The 25193-nt window shown below is 35.8% G+C and overlaps 1 protein-coding gene across 3 annotated transcripts in view; it reads right to left on the bottom strand.

Moving 5' to 3' along the window:
• Window positions 1-399: 399 nt before the first annotated feature.
• CHD9 (chromodomain helicase DNA binding protein 9) overlaps window positions 400-25193 on the bottom strand; it is a 164908-nt gene continuing 140114 nt past the window's right edge. For 2 of the 3 annotated variants that reach the window (XM_082676532.1, XM_082676534.1), the window contains exons 30-38: window positions 22904-23812; window positions 21795-21958; window positions 20777-21049; window positions 19871-20039; window positions 15251-15390; window positions 14720-14941; window positions 9754-9882; window positions 6133-6237; window positions 400-3858 (exon numbers count right to left, since the gene is read on the bottom strand). In XM_082676532.1, the coding sequence (XP_082532658.1) occupies window positions 2980-3858; window positions 6133-6237; window positions 9754-9882; window positions 14720-14941; window positions 15251-15390; window positions 19871-20039; window positions 20777-21049; window positions 21795-21958; window positions 22904-23812 (2990 nt within the window). In that variant the 3' untranslated portion in view covers window positions 400-2979. The remainder of the gene's footprint in view (window positions 3859-6132; window positions 6238-9753; window positions 9883-14719; window positions 14942-15250; window positions 15391-19870; window positions 20040-20776; window positions 21050-21794; window positions 21959-22903; window positions 23813-25193) is intronic. The other variant, XM_082676533.1, reaches the window with a different exon arrangement.

Here is a 25193-nt window from a genome sequence, read left to right as displayed (position 1 = left end):
CAAGTTAAATGAGGGGTGATGAGACTCTACTGTTCTACTTTTGTAGTTTGAGGAAAAACAAATTTCTTTCATATTTATTAAAAAAACACTGCAAACAACAGTGATGAATTAGGAAAGTCTCTAAGACCAAGGGAAAAAATAATTACTGATCTTCAAAATGGACTTCTTTAAGAGGTTAGGTATATCTCTGGGTCTTTCGGGATTTTTAAAGGTCCAGGGGAAGAAAACTTCGGGAAATAGTAATATTGTGGATATAATTATAGCCAACTTCTGTCTCTTAAAAATTCTTCCACTTTCCTTTTAAAGATTTATGACTATGGTTTCCTTCATAACTGGAATAAGATAAATTATATATAAAAATAAAAAAACATTGTCATGTACAGAGGCTGACATCATGGGTAGTCAAAGAATATGTTTAATAAAAAATAATTAAACTTCCATTTGCTCTATAGAACATCATAGAAAGTAATTTAATAAATTACAAATGACTTTTTAAGACGTTTGCTCAACTACAGAAAGCAAATTCAGACTACACAAAACACAACTGGTAAATATTGCAATGTCCAAAAGAAAAATTGGACTAAGACTTGAATCATGAAACCTGAAACAAGGGCTATAAATACAAGGCAATAACAGCTATAATTCTTTTAGTAACTACCAACACATACTTGGATATCCTTTCAACTGCAACTTTAGTATTATGTAATTCTACTGATTTCTTTTCTTATAACCCTTAACTTTACACAACCATGTTTGCATGTTTTTTTAAGCTGATAGCTGGACAACTTTTCCCCAATCAGTACTAGATAGAAGTGTCTTGAAACCCAAGAGAATGTTTAAAGTTAATACTAGCCTTAATGCTTTGAAAACTGCAACTGCCTTATTACATAGAAAGAGAATCACTAAGATGTTAACCAAATTCATTTGATCATAATTAGGAAAATACTTTATCTCATAAATTTGATATAAATTAGATTTTAGTGACAAGATCTAGGGCTTTTTTCCCCTTTATTTTAAATTGGAGACAGAAAGGAATGAAGATCATGTGGGTGTAACTAGGGGGAGAGAAGGGAAATGTGGATGGTGCTGTAATACTTTACCGGCAAACTAAGTTAACTGTGTTTGAAAAACTTTGGCTATCTCATAGGTGTATTCTAGTTAAACAAAGGTGCAATACTGCAAAGGGAAGATACTAAATATGTAATATATCATTTTCATGATGAAGAATTACTACCCACTTCTCCTGGAAGGGCATTATAGTGACTATTGCTAAGACATTGCATAAAGGACTATCAATTCAAAGTACTATTTTGGGAAAATACAAAAATCAATACAATCCCAATGGAACTTATATAATTTTGTAAATACATATAACACTGTCTCTCTAATAAGGGGTTAGTTATTTTACATACAGAAACATAATTTACTGGTAAAGGTCTTGGAAAATCCAATATACTTGCTTAATTCATGACAAAGCAATAGAGTTCCATCAAAACATACTAAAAGTTATTTTTTCTCTGGGAGAGAAGTGGGGTACTTTTCCCCTCGCAAACTTTATCACTGACTTATTTTTAAGTACCAGAAAAACGCTAACACTTGTCTCTCCTTAGGATGTAAATGATATTTTATTTCCAATTCAGTTCTAATTGCTTTAAATGTATATGAAGGTGAACCTGGACCTCTACCTTGTCAGAATAATAGCAGCTTTAGCAGGAGAAATTGTATCACAAATCAAACAGACAAATTTTACATGGTAAAGGGTTCTAAGAAATTGATCAGAAGCCTTTGGCTTCATTTTTTGTGGTTCATAGGAGTAACGTATATTTTTTTGAGATTATTCAAAGTGCATTTTCAAAATGGGCAACTCAGTATATTTAATATAAACTGATAACCCAACACTGATTCTGGGCAACATTTAGTTTGCTTATACGTAGAAACTCAAAATGAATTGAGACTATCTGCATATTACTTTACCCTATTATCTGTTAATTCCGGAATATTTCCATGACGTAAAACACAAATAGAAATCTACACAAATAAAGCAAACAAACAATTTCTTTTACATGAAGTATGCTGTGTTGAAAGTTCTTTTCAGTGGCATTTCATGAGTTTGCCTTTTCTGAACCCTGGAAACAGACATTACTCATCTGAGACAATTATTTCTAATAGGAGGCCAAACTTTGAAGAGCTGAAACTAATATGTCTAGAGGGTGCCAAAGTTACATGACACAGGATTATTTCATGACTTTACTGATTTTAAGAGTTAAGCTCAGCAAAAAGCAAGTCATATTTCTTGCCAGATTAACATGATATATAGGATGTGTTTAAAAAACCCCTGAAAACAAGTATAGAATTAGAAACGAATGTAAACTTCCTAAACTAACTCAGCTGAGGTAACAGGTAGCCAGTTAAATTGGCTGATTGGGAAACTTATTTCTTCTTTAAAACACACTTGTACCTGAATTGGAAATATCAGCAGTGCATCACAACACTAGAGCATTTTCATGTAATTAAAGCAATGGATGGTGATGTAGATTCTACAGCTTTCATGACATTCATTAGCTGCCCAAATTATTGCTGAGTTTTGATCTGTAAATTATAGGTGTCAAGGAGGCTGTAAAACTATATTCAAATTAAATCAGTAATATGCATAAAGTATTCTGTGTTCACTGCAAATATATTAAATATACAACTCTTATTGAGCATAATTTTCATAAAATTAACCCCCAACAAAATTATAATGCCTTTTGTTGTAATTTTACACCTTTATGTATTTGATAGTACATACAAGTTCAGAAACTTATGAATCTTAAGAAATATTACATGCAAAACGTCTCTGAAAGCAGTTTGCACTTCTAAACAAATAACTGAAATGTTCAGTCAGTAAGTTATTGATGCACTCAACACTGGGGTATTTACAATTAATAATTAAAGAAAAGAAATCCAAAATCAGTTCATAATTTAAGTGCAGTCTGGGAATCAGTCTTCATTACTAGAATCTGAATCCTCAGATGACGATGGTGTACTATCAGATCCAGATGAAGCATCAGCTTTCTCTGAACCCTCATCTGTGCTGTTTTCATTGAGAGGACTCGGTTCAGTTCCCCCTTTGTCTTCCTGATCTCCAACTCTGGAATCTTCTTCCTTTACTTCTACAGACTTAGATGAGCCTAAGTCACTGTTTTTATTTTTTTGTACATCAAAAGTATTGGACTGGGACAAAGTTGGAATATGAAGATTAAGGCCTGGAGTGAGAAGCATCCCTGGATAAAGTATATTAGATAGTAATAGTGGGTTAAGAGCTAACGGGTTGGCAGCTGCAGCTGCACTTAATGCAGCAGTAGAGGATGTTGAAGGAGAACTTGACACAGAGCTTTCACCACCATTCTCTGAATTTTGGCTCTCTGTCCTTTCTTTTTTTCCTTCTAGCTCCGTAGAGTCATTTCCCTTTTTTTCTTCTGTTCCAGATTCTGTAGGCTTTGTCAGGAGTCCTCCCATGCCCAACAGATTTGGCAATCCAGTCATTCCTGACAGCAGCATGGGGAACATGGCAGCCACGTTTTTAGCTTCTCCTCCAGAAGAAAGGCCAGCAGGCATTCCCATCAGCCCTGCAGTTACTTGCAGTGACTGCAAGTTTTGTAGGTTTTGTTGTAAGGCCTGAAGAGTTGTGAGGTCCACACCTGGAAGTAATCCATTGGCTAATAAAGGATTGCCTGAAATACTGGTGGCAGTTGCAGCTGCTGCTGCCGCAGTGGCCTTTGCAATTCCACTTTTAGGCCGTCTCCCTCGCCTGCTTACTTCCTCTCTCACAACGGGACCAGTGAGAATACGTTCATACATACTTTCTGGAAGAAATCCCTAAAAAAAAAAATCCATCAATAATAACCATTTTCAAATAAAATCAATAGCTATTAGTTTGTGATACAAATAAGCTATTAAAAATAGGTAATCATTCATAAACTTATTCTGTATTGATATAACCAATTACGAGAGAGATAACCCAATTTCATCATAGTATAAGTAGTGGCTTGAAACAGCTCTTTTTCTCATTTTATCTTAAGAGGGCAGAAAGAGGTCTCTGGCCCTCTTTTACACTGTGAGGCATAAGTTAGTAGAATAGTTCTGGAAAACAGAAGGTCCGAAGAAATTTTTTCATGAGGGTTACTACTGCCATGCCCTTACATTTTTCACATCACCCATTGCTCTAGAAGACTAAAGGAGTGCCCCTCTTCTAATCTGGAAGAACAATAAGCAAAGGACAGAAGAAGTAAGTAAAGATTAAAATGAGATGCTTCATATGACTCTTTCCTGACTATCACTTTGGGAGTAAAGGAGACAGAGCCAAACCAAAAAAGATAATCGACAGGGGGGAAAAAATCACTTGGCTCAGAACAGCAGTAGCACCTGCAGACTGGGAAGCACCAAGTCCAGGGCAATGGAGGGCAACCTATGCTACTTTCTTGAAATTCTCCCATGATTTTCTCAGGCTCAAAACTCCTAGAAGTAAAAAACAAACAAATGAACGAAAATTCCTAAAAGTTTTAGGAGTTTAGAACCACTAGACCAGCACTGTCTAATAGAAATAATGTAAGCCACGTATGTAATTTAAAATTTTCTAGTAGCCACAATTAAAAAAAGGTAAAATACGTGACACAAATTTTAGCAATATAGTCTATTTAACATAACAAAAACACTGCCATTTCAATATGTCATCTATGAATATTATTGAGATATTTTATATTCATTTTTCCAAACTAAGCCTTCAAAATCCAGAAACAGTGCTTCACACTTACAACACCTCCTACTTCAGACTAGCCAAATTTCAAGTGCTCAATAGCCACATGTGCCCGGTGGCTACCATTTGTGACACTGTAGCTCTAGACAGTGGTTTAAAAGACTCTCATGGGACTATTTTAAAATTTTGTTTTGAACTGATCAACTTATTTGTTCTCTTTACAAAAGCATTAGGGTTCACTACAGAAAACACAACAACAAAAAAATATAAATAAAAATATCATCCATAGTTTCACTGTTCAGAGATAACCACTGCTAACATTTCAGGATGTGTGCTTCCATCTTCCCCTTGTGCATATAAACAGATTTTACAATTCTCTTCACCTCTTTTCTAAAATAAAAAAAAAAAAAAAATAGAATCATACTGAACATAGGTTTACTGCCTGTCTTTTTTATTTAGACACCTGTAGACATAATAGCTATTATTTATTCAGCACTTACCACATGGTTAGGCTTTGATACTCCAAGAGCTTAACTACTACCCCATTTAACAACACTGTGAACTTTTTCTCCCGCGTCATTAGATGTTCTTTTAAGATATAATTTTTAAAATAGTTGCAGTTTTTCAATAGACTGATGGACCATTGGTATATTCCCAATTTTTATTACTGTATTATGATGAATAACCTTACATATATATATCTTTCCCCATCTTTGTTTTCTTAATATGCCTTTTAATCAATCAATCAATTAATTAGGCCACGCTGTGCAGCACATGGGATCTTAATTTCCCAACCAGGGATTGAACACATGCCCCATGCAATGGAAGCACAGAGTTCTAACCACTGGACCGTCAGAGAATCCCGCCCGTGCCGCCCAGTATCTTTGACTATTCATTGTGGTATTGCTCAAATAGTATCTTAGAGATTAAAATAAACACAAATCAGCATATATTGATTCTGCATTCTAACTCAACAGCATCTGAGAAATCTGTAACATATTCTGCAAAACAAAAATTATGAACTAAAAAATACCTTCACATATTCTTGGAATATTTTGTTAATTTTTAAAAATAAATTTATTTTTGGCTGTGTTGGGTCTTCGTTGCTGCACATGGGCTTCTCACTGTCGTGGCTTCCCTTGTTGCAGAACATCGGCTCTAGGCGCGTGGGCCTCAGTAGTTGTGGCACATGGGCTTAGTTGCTCCATGGCATGTGGGATCTTCCTGGGCCAGGGATCGAACCTGTGTCCCTTGCATTGGCAGGCAGATTCCTAGCCACTGCGCCACCAGGGAAGCCCTATTTTGTTAATTCTTAACTTAAAATTTAATCTAAGTTATAATTAAATGGCATCTAATTTTAAAAATGATGTCTGAATTATTATTTATGAAATACTCACAGACTGCTTAACAACATCTCCCCATTCAGGAGCTACTCCATATTCTGTATTTTCTTTCAGGAACCGACATAAATCTTTCAGAGGGGGAGCAAAGGCACCTCCAACCTATAAATGAAAAACAGATCGTTAGACACTTAAAAGCACTATTAAATATGAAGACATTTCTTGCTTTTATTCTGTGCTGTACAGAGTTTATTTACTTATTTATTTATTTTTGCGGCACGCGGGCCTCTCCCTGTTGTGGCCTCTCCCGTTGCGGAGCACAGGCTCCGGACGCGCAGGCTCAGTGGCCATGGCTCACGGGCCCAGCCTCTCCGCGGCATGTGGGATCTTCCCGGTCTGGGGCACGAACCCGCGTCCCCTGCATCGGCAGGCGGACTCTCAACCACTGTGCCACCAGGGAAGCCCCAGAGTTTATTTTTTTAAAACACATGTATTCGTTGAACCACTTTTGACAATCTTTATTACATTAAAAAGGACTACCACAATCCACAAGAACCATTAATATACTATATAAACATGTGCTAATGTAAATTTTAAATGTCTTTCTTTCTTTAAAATTAATTAATTAATTTTGGCTGCATTGGGTCTTTGTTGCTGCGGGCAGGCTTTCTCTAGTTGCGGCGAGCGGGGGCTACTCTTCGTTGCAGTGCGCAGGCTTCTTACTGTGGTGGCTTCTCTTGTTGCGGAGCACGGGCTCTAGGTGTGCGGGCTTCAGTAGTTGTGGCATGTGGGCTCAGTTGTTGTGGCTCGTGGGCTCTAGAGCGCAGGCTCAGTAGTTGTGGTACATAGGCTTAGTTGCTCCGCAGCATGTGGGATCTTCCTGGACCAGAGATCGAACCTGTGTCCCCTGCATTGGCAGGCGGATTCTTAACCACTGTGCCACCAGGGAAGTCCCTTAAATGTTTTTGAGTTACTGGAACAGTAAAATAAATAACTACCGTTTACTGTGAAATTACTATGTTGGGTAGGCAGTGTAGCCTAGTTAAGAGTATACCCTTCGGAGTCAGACTTACCACCTACATGAACTAGGGTATATCAGTAAATCTCTTTGAACCTCAGTTTTCTGATCTGCAAAATGGAGATAACAACACCTCCCTCATAGGGTTTTATGAAGATAATTCAAGTGCCTCAGCAAAGGTTCTGGCACATAATAAATATAAGCTATTATTATTATTATCATATTACCAACTATTGTGCTAAGGACTTTAGAGTACATAATTTATTTTAGTACTCGCTACATCCATTTGAGAAAGTATTATTTCTATTTTTCAAATGAAGGAACTAAGCCTCAGAGAAGTTATACAAGTTGCCTAAAGCTAGCTAGTAAGTGTTAGGATCAGCTTTCAAACTCAGGTCTCAAAAGCCCATGCACTTATCTATTATGTAAACTGATACCCTAAAAGTATAAAAATATACATATCCCTTTAAATGTTTAAATGATTTGAACCTACCAATTTAATGTTCCTTTGGAGTCTAAAGACACTTCTTGAATAATTCCTTTTTCCACACCTTTTTGAATGAATACATACTATATCTTGTTAGGATATAGACAGGGTTTAATATGGCTAGTTATAATACCTATAGGTATTCTTATCTAGTATTTCCTATAATCTTTACTTAGCCTCTCAAGTTTCTGTGGCCATCTCCTTTTTATTATGACCTTCATTAAGCTCCAGTTTAAACTGGAGGCCCTCTGTATGGTTTATGGGGATTCAGCAAGTGGATCTTTTCCTTAGTAACTGATCAATCCTCAAGTCTGCACTCTAAAAACTCAGAACAATAAAGAAATCTACAAACTAAAGGAAATGAACAGGACTTTTATCAGGTTACCAACAATGAAAAATAAAATTTAGGGTGTTTAATGTTAAACCTAACAAGTAAAAATTTAAAAAAATGGTTCCATTTCCTTAAAACTGGCTAAGATAAATTTATTCATATCTAGAAATGCTAATTTCATTATAAGATGAAGTGCAAAGATTTGTAACACAATCTATGCAAGCATAAAATTAAGTAAAATGCAACTAAAATGTCATCTTGTTCTTCCCCTAATACATCTATGACATCACTTTAAAGCACTAACAAAAGCTGAATAAGCTATCTCTACAAAATTGGGGAAAAATCAGTATTAATTTTAATGAGTTAGTGCATACGATAATATTAAGACAATTGTTATTTTAAAAGTAGTTTTCTTCCAATTTCAATATTTCTTCTGAGAAAGTCAAATGAGTTCATGTATTTTTTTTTTAATTTTTATTTTATTTATTTATTTTTGGCTGTGTTGGTTCTTCGTTTCTGTGCAAGGGCTTTCTCTAATTGCGGCAAGTGGGAGCCACTCCTTATCGCGGTGCGCGGGCCTCTCACTATCGCGGCCTCTCCCATTGCGGAGCACAGGCTCCAGACGCGCAGGCTCAGTAATTGTGACTCACGGGGCTAGTTGCTCCGCGGCATGTGGGATCTTCCCAGACCAGGGCTCAAACCTGTGTCCTCTGCATTGGCAGGCGGATTCTTAACCACCGCGCCACCAGGGAAGCCCGAGTTCATGTATTTTTATACTAGCAGTGAGGTCATTTAATAGAGAGCAAGACAGAACTAGGGAATTAATGTGACCTATGTAGGGTAATTTAATTTGTGAGTGAAGGAACTCAATGAGAAATTTGCTGTTTTTACGCTGAGGCCATTTCTTCTTTCTTACTTATTTTGTTGCTTGCTCATCAGAATAGAAAACAATAAAAATGTCAAAGCTATGAACTTACAAAAGGGTGCCACAAGTGTTCTATCATTTACTTTAGGAGGTAAAAGAGACATATACCAATCCAAACATAAAACAGACACAATTTGGGAAAACAAATGTCGAGCCACATTTGGTTCAGAAATAGACTTTGGAAAAACCTGACTGTTACCATTCATCAATCAATAAAGCAAGAAGGTAAACACAGGGATACTATTAGTGTATAAGGTACCTTTGTTTAAGACATTTTATTTCCATCTATCAGAAAATTATGTAATATGCCCATTTTGATAAAACGAGGCACTTAACAGCCAAATGATGGAAAATCACGTGATAAATATATAAATCTATAATGGCCATGATGAGAATAGTGTCCCCTTTTCAACAGAGTTTCTCGACTTTTGCACTACAGACATTTTGGACTGGTGTTGTAGGGTTTGGCCCCTGTGCTGCAGGAGGTGTAGCAGCATTCCGGGCCTCTATCCACTAGATGCCACTAGCATCCTTCCCCTGCTCACCACCTCCCCAACACCCACCTCCTTACTCCAAAGTTGTGACTACCGAAGATGTTTCCAGACGTTGCTAAACGTCCCCTGGAGGACAAAGTGCCCCCTTTTGAGAACCACTGACTTACATGTAGTGCTCTTGCTCAGGGCCACCGCTTAGGCACAGATAATGTAAACTAACTTGCTTATTTCATTCAACAGCTTAGACAAAGATGTGGGATTTGAAATTAGACTGCATAAAATTGTAGTCCATGTCTTTTCCCGCAAATCTTCTACATTTAACCCAACCAGGTCTGTTAGAAAATACTGCATAATGAAGTAGTGTTCTAGAGATCTCTTAAGCAGTGAATCAACATGAAAAATTAACAACAAATATATAAATACCTTTCTGGCATTTCTTCTGTTAATCAGCTGAACACGTTCTTCTCCAGTGAGACTATTCACATCTAGTTTATTGGGGTTTCTGCAACGATGCCTTTTTTGCTTGGGTCTCCCCTCATGGAGCTGCATTCTCTAAAATACATGGACAAAGGAATGGCTTGAAAATCTAACTGTGCAACTAGTACAAATAGGCTGATCCAAGAAATTTAGTCATATAAAATTGAAGATACGTTATAGATAAGATATATTAATACAGTTGACCCTTGAATAGCATGGGTCTGAAATGTGCAGGCTCACTCATATGTGGATTTTCTTCAATAAATACGTACTACAGGACTACACGATCCATGGCTGACTGCACCCAGGGATGCGGAACTGAGGACACGGAGGGCTAACTGTAAAGTCATACTCAAATTTTTGGCTGTGGGGGTGGCATGCATCAGTACTTCTGACAACCATACTGTCCAAGGGTCAACTGTTTATATTATATATTGAAGATTTATATTATATCATATATATTCTGTCACATATCTTCAATATATCATATTAAAGAATTTACCCCATAGCTATATGTTAAAAATATTTAAGGTTTAAATATTTTTATATTTATTAATAAAAATGCTGAATAAGACAATGTTACATGAACCTTTTCCTCAAATTATATATTTGAAAAATTATTCAAGGCAATTATTAATAATGATCAGTATTATCTTTCTGTATGAAAGTAGGCTCCTGAAATGAGGAGAACATTGCTAGCTCTTTCCTTAAATGCCCTCAAAGATCACTGTATTTCTAGAGTGTTATTTGAAGGAGTTATCAATAATGCTGGAAGAGCTTCCTCTTTACATTTTCTCCTGATGAATTTCACGTGAAACATCAGATTTTCTCAGTGCTCTGATAGCATTTATATGTGTACTAGTGGCTTTCATTTCTCTTCATCTCACTAATAAACTTTCTTATCTCTTTTCACATAATCCTCACAATACTCAAAGATGTTATTCTTTTCTAAAAAAATGTATTCATTTATTTTGGCTGCTCTGGGTCTTCATTGCGGCGTGCAGGCTCTAGAGTGTGCGGGTGGGCTGTACAGCACGCGGGCTCAGTAGCTGCGGTACGCAGGCTCTCTAGTTGCGGTATGTGGGATCTTAGTTCCCCGACCAGGGATCAAACGCGGGCCGCCCTGCGTTGGGAGCACAGAGTCTTCACCACTCGACCACCAGGGAAGTCCCCCAAAGATATTATTCTTATTTTACAAATGGGAATCAAGGCTCAGAGAAGATACCTTCCTCAAGGTCATGCAGCTAGCAGGTGGCAATAAAAACTCTATCAAACCATGCTGCTTACCTCTGTTAACAACTGTTAACAAAGTAAGGTTTGATGTCTGTAGTCATTTCTAAACAATTACAAATTCCAACAGACTAAAGCTCAAACTCTTCAGCATGGCATACCAGTCCCATCACAGCCTGGACTGAATTCATCTTTTCTATCCAATTACTATTACCCCACTCATTCCCTCACATACTCTGGAATATCAGACTAGTCACTGTTTTATGACTATATCCTTTTTAGACTCTCTTCATAATTGTTCTATAATGCCTAGAGTATCCTCCTCTTATCCTGCCTAGAATAAGTAGGCATTTGACCAGTATTAACCTGGTCAAATGCCTACTTATTCTTTTATCATCCACCAGTCATGTCAGCTCTATTTTCTATCTTTTCCCAGATACTCTGCTTGGGCAGAGTAATTATTCTTTTATCAGTTTCCATGGCAGTTTATACATACCACTGGTATAGTACATATACCACGTTATGATCATTTTGTTGTAGAGATACCACAGCAAAGTGTGAGATCCAATATACCATTAATGTAAAGTGCCCTTGGAAATCATACCAGTTGTTATCTTGTATTCTGTACTCCAACAAATGCTACTTATAACAATGTTTTAAAATCTTAATAATAAAGTTATATAAAAAATTAGGACAAAAGGTTTATTTGCAGGGAAAATGATGAACTCCTATAAGTTAAAAAAAAAAGTAATAAAGATTCCTTTGCAGTGGAAAGAGAAAGGTATGACAATCTTCAGAGACTAGAGTATAACTGCCATGAGGGCAAGAACTTTATATTGTTCACTGTTTTATCCTAAATCCCTTTAAATAGTAACTAGCACATAATAGTTGCTCAATAAAAATTTACTGACTGAATAAATGGTATTTTCTAACATGTTAATAAGTATAGGGTTAAACTAACAATTCTCATTATTTTTAGAATTGCAATACTCATTTTATGATTGCTCACCTTACTGACAACCCTTCCCCTCATAATTACAAGAGCTTTATTTGGTGCTTTTTTTTTTTAAATCAAAAGAATTAACAGAAAGTTTATTTGAGAATTTGTGGCATCTTTTGAAAAAATTAGGGATATGAAAGGCATTCAAAAGCTAAGACTGAGGCTCCCTATTTTAGACTACCAGGTTATCTCTTGAGGACGACAATAGCAATGTAAAATATTAAACTAAATATATATTACAGATACAAGTATATAAAAATATATATTACAGTCACATTCTAGGGACTGGAGCTTCTGTGGTTCTTTTGCATGAAAAAATAAGGTAATGAATTTTTTTGTTAATAAAATAACAATCACTTTACCTTTATATAGCACTTTTTAGTCTCCAAAAGACTTTCATTTTTAATTTTTTAAATCACTGACTCAGTAAGTATTTACAAGGAGCTAGATACCATCCCCTGTAGCAGGAATTACGTGCTAAGTCCTGGGGATACAAGGTGAATAGGACAACCCTTAAGAAGTTCATGGGGTAGGGGACGACTTCAATGGGTTATCCAATTAATCTTCATAATGGAAGCAGATAGAACAAACCCACTAACTTCATTGTATAGAGGATATGCCATTACTCTTTTACCTTCTAAAATATATAGAAACATCAAGGGAGACTGATACAAAATTTGGTACATCAGCATCTGACAGTAAAGCATTACAAACTTAAATAATAGATTTCTATGAGTAAGAAAGACATACGCCCATAAGGTAGTGAGTAGAAAGTATTTCAGAGGATAAGAAAAATGCATATTAATATATCTGTTCTCCTCTTTGACTAATATAAACCATGCATCTGACAAGAACCAGAAGGTGTATTCTTATGAGATCTTAAGTGTAGCAGTTTGAACAGTGGATTTAAGACTTATTAGCTGTGTGGCCTTGCACTATTTATTGGGTTGGTCAAAAGGTTCATTTGGTGTTTTCCATAAGATGGCTCTAGTAGCACTTAGTTGTCTTTAACTTCATTCGAAACAATTTCGTTAGACTGTATTGTGACAGCTGTCATATCAGCGTGCATTTAAAAAAAAAACTTATCAAAATTGGTGAATTTTTGCGTAGCCATTTTAATACTGAAGGTGGAAGAAAAAAAGCAACATTTTCGGCATATTAAGCTTTATTATTTCAAGAAAGGTAAAAACACAACCGAAACACAAAAACATATTTGTGCAGTATATGGAGAAAGGGCTGTGACTGATCGAACGTGTCAAAAGTGGTTTGCAAAGTTTCGTGCCGGAGATTTCTCGCTGGATGGTGCTCCATGGTCGGGTAGACCAGTTGAAATTGATAGTGATCAAATTGAGACATTAACTGAGAACAATCAACATTATACCACGCGGGAGACAGCGGACATACTCAAAATATCCAAATCAAGTGTTGAAAATCATTTACACCAGCTTGGTTACGTGAATCGCTTTGATGTTTGGGTTCCATGTAAGTTAAGCAGAAAAAACCCTTCTTGATCGTATTTCCGCATGTGATTCTCTACTTAAACGTAATGAAAACGTTCCGTTTTTAAAACAAATTGTGACAGGAGATGAAAAATGGATACTGTACAACAATGTGGAACAGAAGAGATCGTAGGGCAAGCGAAATGAACCACCACTAACCACACCAAAGGCTGGTCTTCATCCAAAGAAGGTGATGCTGTGTATATGGTGGGATTGGAAGGGAGTCCTCTATTATGAGCTCCTTCTGGAAAACCAAACGATTAATTCCAACAAGTACTGCTCCCAGTTAGACCAACTGAAAGCAGCACTCAATGAAAAGTGTTCGGAATTAGTCAACAGAAAGCACATAATCTTCCATCAGGATAACGCAAGACCGCATGTTTCTTTGATGACCAGGCAAAAACTGTTGCAGCTTGGCTGGGAAGTTCTGATTCATCCGCCATATTCACCAGACATTGCATCTTCAGATTGCCATTTATTTTGGTCTTTACAAAATTCTCTTAATGGAAAAAATTTCAATTCCTTGGAAGACTATAAAAGGCACCTGGAAGAGTTCTTTGCTCAACAAGATAAAAAGTTTTGGGAAGATGGAATTATGAAGTTGCCTGAAAAATGGCAGAAGGTAGTGGAACAAAATGGTGAATATGTTGTTAAATAAAGTTCTTGGTGAAAATGAAAAATGTGTCTTTTATTTTTACTTAAAAACCGAAGGCACTTTTTGGCCAACCCAATATTTAAAATTTCAGTATTTCCATTTCTTTATAAAGTTAATGATGCCATTCTGATAAAGTTAGGGGGTGTTAAATTAGGTAATCTATGCTAAGTATAAAGCCAAGCACACAGCTAAGTCTCAATAAATGTTTACTATTATTATTTTTATTATTTTAAAACAAACTATTTGTGGGAAAAGATTGCAAGTTTTGTAACTTTACAATATTCATTGGGTCTATGATAGTACTCTGTATATGAGAGGTGATTTTTATGACTTAAACACTTATTGAATGCAGAATGGAAAAATGGAAAATGATATTGTATTGTATCGAAAGATAGTCATTATTTTTTTCTGCTAATTTTCCTAAATCTTGGGCAGAACACATAAGTGGGTGAGAATTTATGCTTCATCATTATAGGTGTGACCAATCATAGAAGTAAAATATACCAAGTTTTATAAGGCATCACCTACAGGAATAAAAGCTCCTAAATCTTCCACATAACCTGGGTGCTCCTTAAGCCATTTTTCCAAATCCTTTCTCTTCGGTGCATCATCGCCTGCAAGTCTTGTCCCATCTTTAAGATTAATAACTGGAACGGGACTTTCTGTATCAGGAATTCCTTGAGGTTGAGTATAGGATAGTGCTGGATTTATCCCTGTAGAAATCTGTGAGGTGGTTAAGCCTAAAGTAACCTGTAGAAAAACATCAAATGACAATTTTATTTCCATGCTTTAGCATTCTGATTTTGGTCCAATGAAGCAATTCTTTTTGAAGAGGAAAAAAAAAGTTGTTTAAAGGTCAGCTAAATCTTTCAAATTTAAAATTTTCATGAATCTTAGCCAGTGCTGGATTCTACTGAGATACAATCTAAAGCTATATACTCCTAATTTTCTAGTTATCTTTATTATTCTACAAAACATTCACAAACAGCAATATGTATATTTACTAGAATTGAATTTTGGACTCAAGGATCAGTAGTTTTTAAGCATTACTTTACTTACATGATTAGGTGGTTTATTTCTGTTGAAAAAGAGGATGTCAACACCTTCTACATTCTTCCTCCTTCCCCGCCTTTTTTTGACTACAGGCTGGTTGTCTAATAAAACTCCATTGGCACCAAGGGTTGATTGAATGGGAGTACCTAACAAATTAAAAATGCAAGAGTGATAAAAATCTAGTTCTTAAATTAAACGTAATTACTTTTCTAAATACATAGACATTTTGCGGGGGTTGGGGAGGGATGGAGTGGGAGTTTGAGATTAGCAGATACAAACTATTATATAGAGAATGGATAAACAACAAGGTCCTACTGTATAGCACAGGGAACTATATTCAGTATGCTGTGATAAACCATAATGGAAAAGAATATGAAAAAGAATGTATATATATGTATAACTGAATCACTTTGTTGTATAGCAGAAATTAATATAACATTGTAAATTAACTATACTCCAATAAAATAGAATAAAATAAATAATTAATGCTTGTAATGATACTCATGATCAAAGAAAAAGTTTATTTAAAAAAATACATAGAAATTTAGTTCTTATTTTACAAGCAGTCAGACAAAATCAAGCAATTCTTGGATTAAAAATACCACCTCATTTCTCATTTAAAAACCAGGAGAATTGTAATCTAGGTCTCTTTCAAGTTTTGACTTGTCTCCTCAAATTTTTCCCCTGGATAGTCACACATCTTTTCTTTTGTCCCCTTTTCGAGGAAGAACCATGCCTTTCTCATGTACAAGACAAACCTTTCCCCCTTTTTTGAACCCATTAATCCCTACTTTTTCTAAAAGTTTGTTTTATCATTTATCTTTGTTTTTTTGTGCCAAAATATCTTACTCTACATTAGATTCTTATCAACTTAAAAACATGGCCCAACTCAAATAAAAAATAAACTTCTTTCGGCTTTTTCATAACTTTCAAAACTTTTGAAAAGTTGGTTGCTATTATGCTCCCCTTTCTCATGACAACCTCACTCCTCAATTCCCACAGTCCACTCCTGCCCCAGCCTATTTAAGGTATTTTCTTTAAGACCACCACTGTTTCTTGCCAAATTAAACTGACCCTTCTCACTCTTCATTTCAGTAGGCACTCACTAAAAAATGTTTGTAAGAGGTATGAATGAAACAGTACCACACATTCATTTTTTTCCTAATAAATAAATACACATTTATCAAACAGCTATGTACAAAGCACTATGATGATTCAAAGGTAAGACACAGTTCCTGTCCTTAAAGAGTACGTAATCTAGAACACTCTTATAAAAGAAAATATTAATAATGAGATGTTTGCTTAAAATGGTTCACAGTTTGTAGCGAGAAATGCATTTTCAATCATTCAAGGAGAATTTTTGACCAAGTCCTGTGTGTCCCTAAAAGACATTTCCCTTTGGTTGGCTGTGTAATCTTATGGAAATCACTCTCCTCACATCTCAGTTACAAAAAATACCTTAATTCATAATTAGTAAGGAATAACTAATTACAATGAGTAAAAATTATTTTTGCATATGAAAGCACTGAGGAATGTGACATAACATTATTAAAAAAGAACAGCTTTCATTATTTCATTAAAATCAGATTAACAAAATATTATGAATATTTGAAAATACTTTCACTATAGTACATTTTAACTGTAATAATAGAATAACTTTCCTAAAATATTACTTTTAAAAGTACTATTCTGTTTTATAAGAACTTCTCATGGCTTCCTATTCTAGTATGAATGAAATACCTTACATCAAGCCTCATTCCTGCCTGACCACCAACCCAATCCCCTCCCCAGCTCACTTTTTGATGCTGCCCATAATCTAGATTTACCTTTGCTAAGCAGTCTCTGACCTTATACAAATATCTCTCCAGTAAGAATTTAAACAGTAGCTAGGTCAGTCTTATCCTAAAACCATACAATTTTCCCAACATCAAGTCTCTGGTTCACGCTATTCCCTGACTCTCTCTCAATGTCATTTTCCAGAAAAACCATTATCTAATCTTCCTCTTATAAATTCTGTTCAATTCTGCCTCTTCCACAGGACTCTGCCTAAGTCTCTAGACAGCAGTGACTTCTCTCTTTTCCAATATTTATTAACTATAATGCTGTGTAGCAAGATATATTATCTTGTTTTTAACGTATTGTCTAATATTTTAACATGTGGGTCTAGTCTACCAAGCAACTGAAAGGCAGAGAGTGTCTTAAGTTTCTTTCACTTTCCCTTTACTGCTATCCCAGTGCTATATAAAAAGAAAAGTACTTAATACAATTATCTATGGAAAAACATTAGTATAACACACCAAATTATGTATTTATAAAGAAATCCTACTTGATCATTTGTAAACATACCCGATTTGGCAAATTATATACTCCCTTGACTTCTTTCATTTTTTAAATCAACAACAAACCCAGCTACCTTGACTTCTTTTTGAGAGTGATTTTAATAAACATTACTGATTTATTTTAACCTAGAATCCAAAATGGAAAATTTAACCTAGTCTACTCTATAAAGCCTGTGTTGTCTTTATCTTAGATTTGTAATTACAACAATATTAAAAATACCTTCTTTCTATTGAATGCCTACTAGGTGCCATATTCTGGACTAGGTTTTACAAATGTTTTCTTAAATTACCAAAAACAAAACAAACAAAACACAGAGGTACTAAGCCCATTTTATAAATGTGATCAGAAACATTATGTCTCAGGCCCAATGTCACAACAGTGTTAAATGACAGAATTCAAATCCAGGCTGTTTGGCTCTACCATCTTTTGTGTACTATTCCAGGTGATTTCTGGAATAGGCTCTTTAGTTTTGTCCTCTTATAATTTATGCTATTTTACTGTCCTTCATTAATTAATTTACATTATATGACGTATCTTCACTCAAAGCTTTTAGATAAAATTCGGGGGTGCCCATACAAACATAAAAAGGGCTTAATATGAAGAATTATAATACCAGTTGTTGAGCATCTAATTCTAAAACCTAATTTTAACATCTGTTTAGCATCTAATTATGTGCCAATTTCCATACTAGTCACTTTACATATATTATTTAATCCACCTAACAATGCTACCTCTCCGTTGACCCCAACTCCTCACTTCGCGAACAAGAAAAGGTTAAAAAATGTTAGCAGGTTTCCTAAGAGTCATGTAGGAAGACAGAGCTAGATTTCACATTTACAGGGACTTCTCTGGTGGTCCAGTGGTTAAGACTCGGATCTCCCAATGCAGGGGGCAAGGGATCAATCCCCCACTGGGGAACTAAGATCCCACATGCCACATGGCACGGCCAAAAACAAAAACAGATTTCACATTTGCAATTATCAAGATGGATGAGATACAATTCTAAGATAATTCTATCTAGTTTTAATGTTTTTGAGGCTTTTTAATATTTGGTATAGGTGCAAATTAGTGTTATAATTACTATTGATACTATTAAAACAGTATTATTTACCAAAGAATTACTTATAGGCAAAGACTGTAAAATCTTCAGCTGCAATAGCAGTAAAATGTTCAGATGATAGATGTATCAATCCCACTTTATAGAGTTACGGACTTATCAAGGTACAAGCAGTGGTATTATTAAACCCACTTAGGTTGGGCAAAAAAGCCCAGAGCTTATCTTCCCCATCTCTTCCCATTTTCTCACGAAAAAAAGAGCTCCTTGCCATTGTAAATCACAATTTGGGGGATTTATACTTCAGTAAGAGAACTGTGGCTCATTCATACGTGTCTGAAAGTCCAGTAATTGGAGACTTACACTGAATGGTTAATGAAACCATAAGAGACAAAAGTAAGTCTGATGACTCTAATTTATAATTTAATTATAATTTATAATTAGAAAGCGGTAAGAGCAGCAACTGGAAACAGCAATCAATTTAACACCTATAATAAAGCACTATTTTCCCAAACTTCAGCAATTCCACACATTGTACACAGGCACAGGAGTTCTGAAATGTTTACAAGTTATTGTATGGCAAACGAATTTAGTAGAATACTGAAATAGAGTCCTTAGCCATATGTATATGGAGGTATAAAGGAAATTCCAGTCACTTACCTGCTTTTAATTGAAAAGTTACATTTTTTACGATTAGTATGCTGTGGTCCATACATTTTAAGACTCAGCTGCTCTTAACTAGAATTATCAGTTCTTGACAGCATACTTTAAGAGGGACACAGAAAGAATTAAAGTACAACTAGATACATCAACAAAATAAAAAAACTGCTTATGGATGGATTCCTCAGTGCCTAGAGAGCACAGAACACAGGGCACCAGTTCAGTATTCAATAAATACTCGTTGATTCAAATAGTCAAAAGGTTAGTACAAAATATCGTCCCAAGGGGAGATATGATCATTGTTTTCTGAATGTTAAGATTATCATGCAGACATAGGACTAGGTTAATTCTCTGAGGCCTTTGAAGACAGAACTTCAGTCACTGAGAAGAACCAATTGCAGGCAAAGTTTGCTTCCAAATAAGAAGAAATTTTGTGATAATTAGAGCTTTCTAATAATAGGAGGGCTGTTTAAAGTAGTAACAATCTGGTTCTCGTAAGTATCCTATGAGTAAGTAAAAAAGGATTTGCAAATGATTTTGCATGCTGAGGCAATGATTACTAGCATATTCACCTGATATTGGCATGGATTTTGGAAAACTGGCGAGGCTGGTCTCTGACGCACCTTGAAGGTCCCGAAGTCGAGTGAGGTACTGCTGCTGCCCTAGAGCACCATCTTCACTGTCCAATGGCCTTCTCTGAGCAAGCCCTTGCTTCTGAAATGTCAACTTCAAACCACCTTCCTGTTAAACAAACACCATTAATAAGAAAGAAATGATTAAAAAAAAACTCGTAGTATATTGAGAGAAATCTTTTACTTAGAAAAAGTGAGGTTAAAAACCCTGAAAAGTTAATCATGTTCTCTTATTCATACATCAATTGGAGAAAAACATTTAATCAATTTCTATAATGAATATTAAAATTTCTATCTTAAATGAAAAACATCCAGGTATTACATATACTTTTCTGAGCAAAACAGAGCTTTTCATGTGACTAGCACATTGTAACCCTTTCAGCTTCTGACCTATGTCTCTGTGTACACTATTCACATGACATATTAGAAGATATTACCCATGTTTTAGACACTGAGTAATCAATTTAGCTTCAAAAATCATACTGAACAATAAAATGTTACTGATAACAGGGCATGCTAAATGTTTAAAACAGGAAGTGCACTGACATACCATGTGAATACTATATAAAAGAACCAAACAATAAGAAATTGTCAGACTGTTTAAGAAAGGATCTTGATCTGCAGAAGGACTATTTTCAGAAGTATAGGTAGAAAAACATATTTAATGATGATTCCTCTAGTAGAATATTCAAGTTTAATAACCTGGATATCTAAAAGAAAACAATCCAAATGCCAGAAAACAAGTATGTGAGGGAAGTAAGAGTAAGAGCAGGCAGCCATTTGCAGGAAAAGCATGCTGCACACCGCAATCGCAATCAGGTCCTAGGGCAATAAAAATAAACATACGTCTTTGATTTTCACTGTAAACTCCTTTTCTCGTACATGCTTCTTCACCTTTGACATCTGTGTTGACTGATCGTGTTCTTCTTTAACGCCAGCACCTGCAGGAGTGGGCACGCTGGGCTCACTATATTCTGTAGCTGCGCCAGAGCTGTCCAGCAGCTTTGTGGTATAGAAAGAAGCCACTGCATTGGCATCATAACTTCTTCTAGCTGAAGGCCACTTCCCTTTCAGGACTGTTTGACAAATACTGTCCAACCGGTTGATCATCACACGGTCCTGGAAAAGCATGAACATCAAAGGATAATTTTAATAACTGAGTCAGAACTTTGGGGATCACAGCCTTGATGGATTTAACCCTGGTACAACATATGTGTATTTGGTATGCATACATATTCTCACATACATTTACAATTCTATACAAATTCCCATTGGTGACATTAGAAAATATTATACTATAAAGATATTTTTCTGTTCTTTTGTTTTTATAAGAGTAACACAGGTTCCTTGTACAAAGTTCAAACAACTCAGAAGTATACATAAGAGTAAAGAGTTCTCTCCTCTCCCATTTATTTCCCAACCTCACTCCTAAAGGTAAGTACTCTTCTACTAGCCTAGTCACATACTGGAAGAAGAACTGTCTTAATCCAATCTGAACTTCCACCACTATATGTACATGTACTTAAATGAACCTTTTTTCTAGGTCACAACTGGCTTGGTAAATTTCTTCAAGAAGACCCACTTAAAAGCACTTAATTCATAAAGTAGCACCTGAATACTAACTTGTATGTGAACATAAGCATTCATTATCTTTTCTTCTAAATATTCTAGGGTTATATTGAGAAACACATACATTTAAGTAGACCTAATTTACTTGATAGTAATATTTGATACTTTTAATGCTAACACCAAAATGTCATTCTACATATAAGTGACTTTTTTTTACTACATAATATCTATCATTAAAGAAATATAGAAAAATACTCAAAAAATGACCTATTCCAGCAAGAAATTACTCATTTACCTTTGGCCAGTACGAAGCTGCCAGCATGTATCCACCTTGCAGGATGTAAGCAGACTCTGGGGTCCCGTTGTTCATCTGGAAACTATCCTGGGTCTCATCCTGGGTAGTGCTCAGTGATGCAACGCTTTCTTCATCATAGGCTTTCACGTGAGGGGTACCTTCTGCTAAGAATAATCATAACCAATTATAACTGTTTTAAAAAGACTGCATAACACAATTTTACATATACTTTTCAAATCCTATATAATTATTCAGATATATTTGAAAATGAAAAGTTAGAAGTAAAAAAAAATTCACCTAGAATACAATAAAGTACTCATTATTTTTAAAATTGAAATAAAAGCACAATAAGTGGCATAAAGGAGTTTGAGGAGAAAAAGGTTAACAAAACATCCCTTTCTGCATGAAAATTTGAACCATGGTTAACACTCTAGGTCTGTTTCCCTGGAAATACATAAACTCCTGATTGGTAAACTGTATCTGGACTGGGAGGACACAAATATTGCTGGGGAGGCTATCATTCTCTAAAGAGGGGACTCTCATAATTGGGCATGTCCCTTGTGGTAACCCTGAAAGTCATGCTTCTGGAGTTGTGACAGGAGATTCTCACTCTTGTGGGTATCACAGTGTCTCCTGTGTCCACTTGATGTTGACTCATTTCCTGAGCTGTTAGACCACTATAAGGACACCCGCAGAAGAGGACCACCTAACACTACCGACAGGCTGAAGTTCCTATGCTAGATCTTTCTAAGTAGGGCCAAGTAGGGCCTATGATACTCTTGTAAGTCGGACTGGTGGCTGTTATAAAATATTACCTTTATTTGTTCACTGATCAACTTGTTCCAGGCAAGATGTAATACTAAATTTAAGGCAATCACAAAGTAATAAAATTACTGTGCCAAGTCGCTAATCCGGTTTGACTAACCAATTTTGCAATGTGAATACTGAATACGGAGTAAGAACCAGGAATTTAGTTGCGTTTTCAGTAGTCCTTCTCTAAGAAAATCTGTACACATAAAATTTAAATATGCTTAAGTGATCCAAATCAATTCTTTTCATTTTCATGTGAAATGCTGTCTTAAAATAGAAAAAGCACTTTATGCATATACCTCGCTTTTGGACTTCCTCTTCTTCACTGTCACTTTCTTCTGATGAAGATGAGGAGGAGGATGAGGAAGAGGAGGACGAGGATGAGGATGAAGATGATGCTGAAGAACAAGAGGAGGAAGAAGAAGAGCTAGAGCCTGATCGAGAGTGGGAACAAGAAGAAGAGGAAGACGAAGAAGAAGATGATCTGGAAGAACAGGACGATCTCTCAGAATCAGAGTCAGAATCAGAACTAGACTCTGATCCTCTTTTGTGGACTCGCTGCTTCTTAGAAGCTGGGTTTGGAGTTAGAGGCTCTGTTCTGGCTGCAACCATGCGTCTGTCTGTTTCACCTTTTCCACCAGATTTCTGGTCTCCAGTAGCCTGTGGTAAAACACCATTCTTTGGACTTACAGGCTCAGACTTTATTAGTGTCCTGGTTTCCTCAGAAGTCATAGATTCTTCTTCAGAAAACTGAGGCTCCTCTTTAAGGTTTTCACTTTTAACTTTCACATCCTCTAGAATAATACCTTTAGGATCTAGGAGCCTAGGTAGAGAGGTAAGAGGAGAAGCAGAAAGTGCTACTTGATATTGCTGTAAAAGTGGGGTAGAAGTCCTTGAATGAGCCATCTTACTTTGACTGTAGTTCCTTTGAGCTGCCATAAATGAGAGTTCAGGATCACGAAGAATGTGATAGTCTGTTCGGCTCACCCCGTGTTTAGCAGCTCCAATGAGCAAGTCCCTATCATGAGGGCCACACTCCCACCAGACTGGTAAGTCTGGATTTGGATGGCAAAGCTTCAAGCGCTCAAACAACTGTGGATGTCGGAGGGCCTGTTCCCTTACTTTCCTTAGAAGTTCAATGCGATATAAAGTCCTAGAAGCACGTTCTTCTGTGATTGGCTGGATAAAAATATTTGGATCCACCAATTCTACATTGAAACAAGAACAAACATATTACACTCAAAGATACTTCATTATATTATAACAAATAAAGCAACTTCTAAAATGCACCTCTACTCAATATCATTGTATACTTTCCAGAATTTCTTTTTAACGTTTTTAAATGAGGAGAAATATAAATTTTAGAAAGAAGTACTAAAAATCATGTAACATATAACACTGGATCTACAGAAAGTTAAGTAAAATATTAAAGTTATTTTGGAGGTGTGTTAATGTAACTAGGAAGTTACTTTTAAGAAATTCCCTATGAGCTAATGTCATACTATTATGTGTTTTAAAGAGAAAAGCACTCAAATTCATTTATAAATACAAATTAAATCTGTTAAATTAACACCCCATAAGCAAACCTAAGTCCACATATCCTTAACTGCACCGAGGTAACTCAGGGCATTACAGTGAACTCACAGGGACAACAAAGGCTTTCTTAAAATTTGATGGAAACATGGGAATAATTGTCAAACAGTGTATGAACTACCAGCCTGAGATAGTTCAGTTTTAACATCAGACCATACTCTGTTCCTTTTGATGAGGTCTTATCTTTGTGAGCAGAGATACTGGCAGTTGAGAAGTACTCAAAAAGAGATAGAGGCTTGTTGAAATAATGTAGAGACCACCTGAAGGAGTTACTAATGGCCAAATGTGGAACAATTTGAACATCAAAATGAATTCTGATAGTACTGGATTATAACCTACAGAATAAAAAATAAATACCCACATGAAAAAATACTAATATGAATAAATAATTAAGTAGACTAGGGAGAAGGAACAGCTTTTCCTTGCAGGAGAACTGCATAGTAAAAACTGTTGCAGACAAGATCTACTGATGGTTACTGAAATCAATGGGTGAAAGTTTGAGTAGAACAGGATCTGTGTTGTCTCAAAGTATCTTCTTAAGATATCTGTTAACTACAGGGGAGAAGATAACCATTTTACACTGGAAAAATGCAGCATAAACTAGCTAATCCAAAGAATCAAGGGCAACATCATCAGTAATAAGACATAATGACATCATGAACCCCTTGACATTACATTCCAAGAAGGACACAACATCATTTCTGAGGTATTCTTGCAAAAAAAGGCATAACCTCAATCCAATTGTGTGAAAACACAAGACAAATCCAAATTGAGGGGTTTATGGCAAAACTGATCAAAGGTATCAAGGTCATTAAAGAAAACAACAACTACAACAACAACCCCAAAACTGAGGAACTGTTACAGACTGCAGGAGGCTAAGGAGAAAGAACACCAAATACAATGTGGGCTCCTGGAACAGAAAAGGACATCAGTAGAAAAACTAGTAAGATTTGAATAGGTATTTAGTATGGTATTGTACTGATTGGGCTAATAATT

This window comes from Grampus griseus (genome assembly GCF_964374135.1).
Source record: "Grampus griseus genome assembly, chromosome: 19".
Classification (NCBI taxonomy): domain Eukaryota; kingdom Metazoa; phylum Chordata; class Mammalia; order Artiodactyla; family Delphinidae; genus Grampus; species Grampus griseus.
Note: the sequence above shows the minus strand (reverse complement) of the source record. Positions and strands in the feature narration are given on the sequence as shown.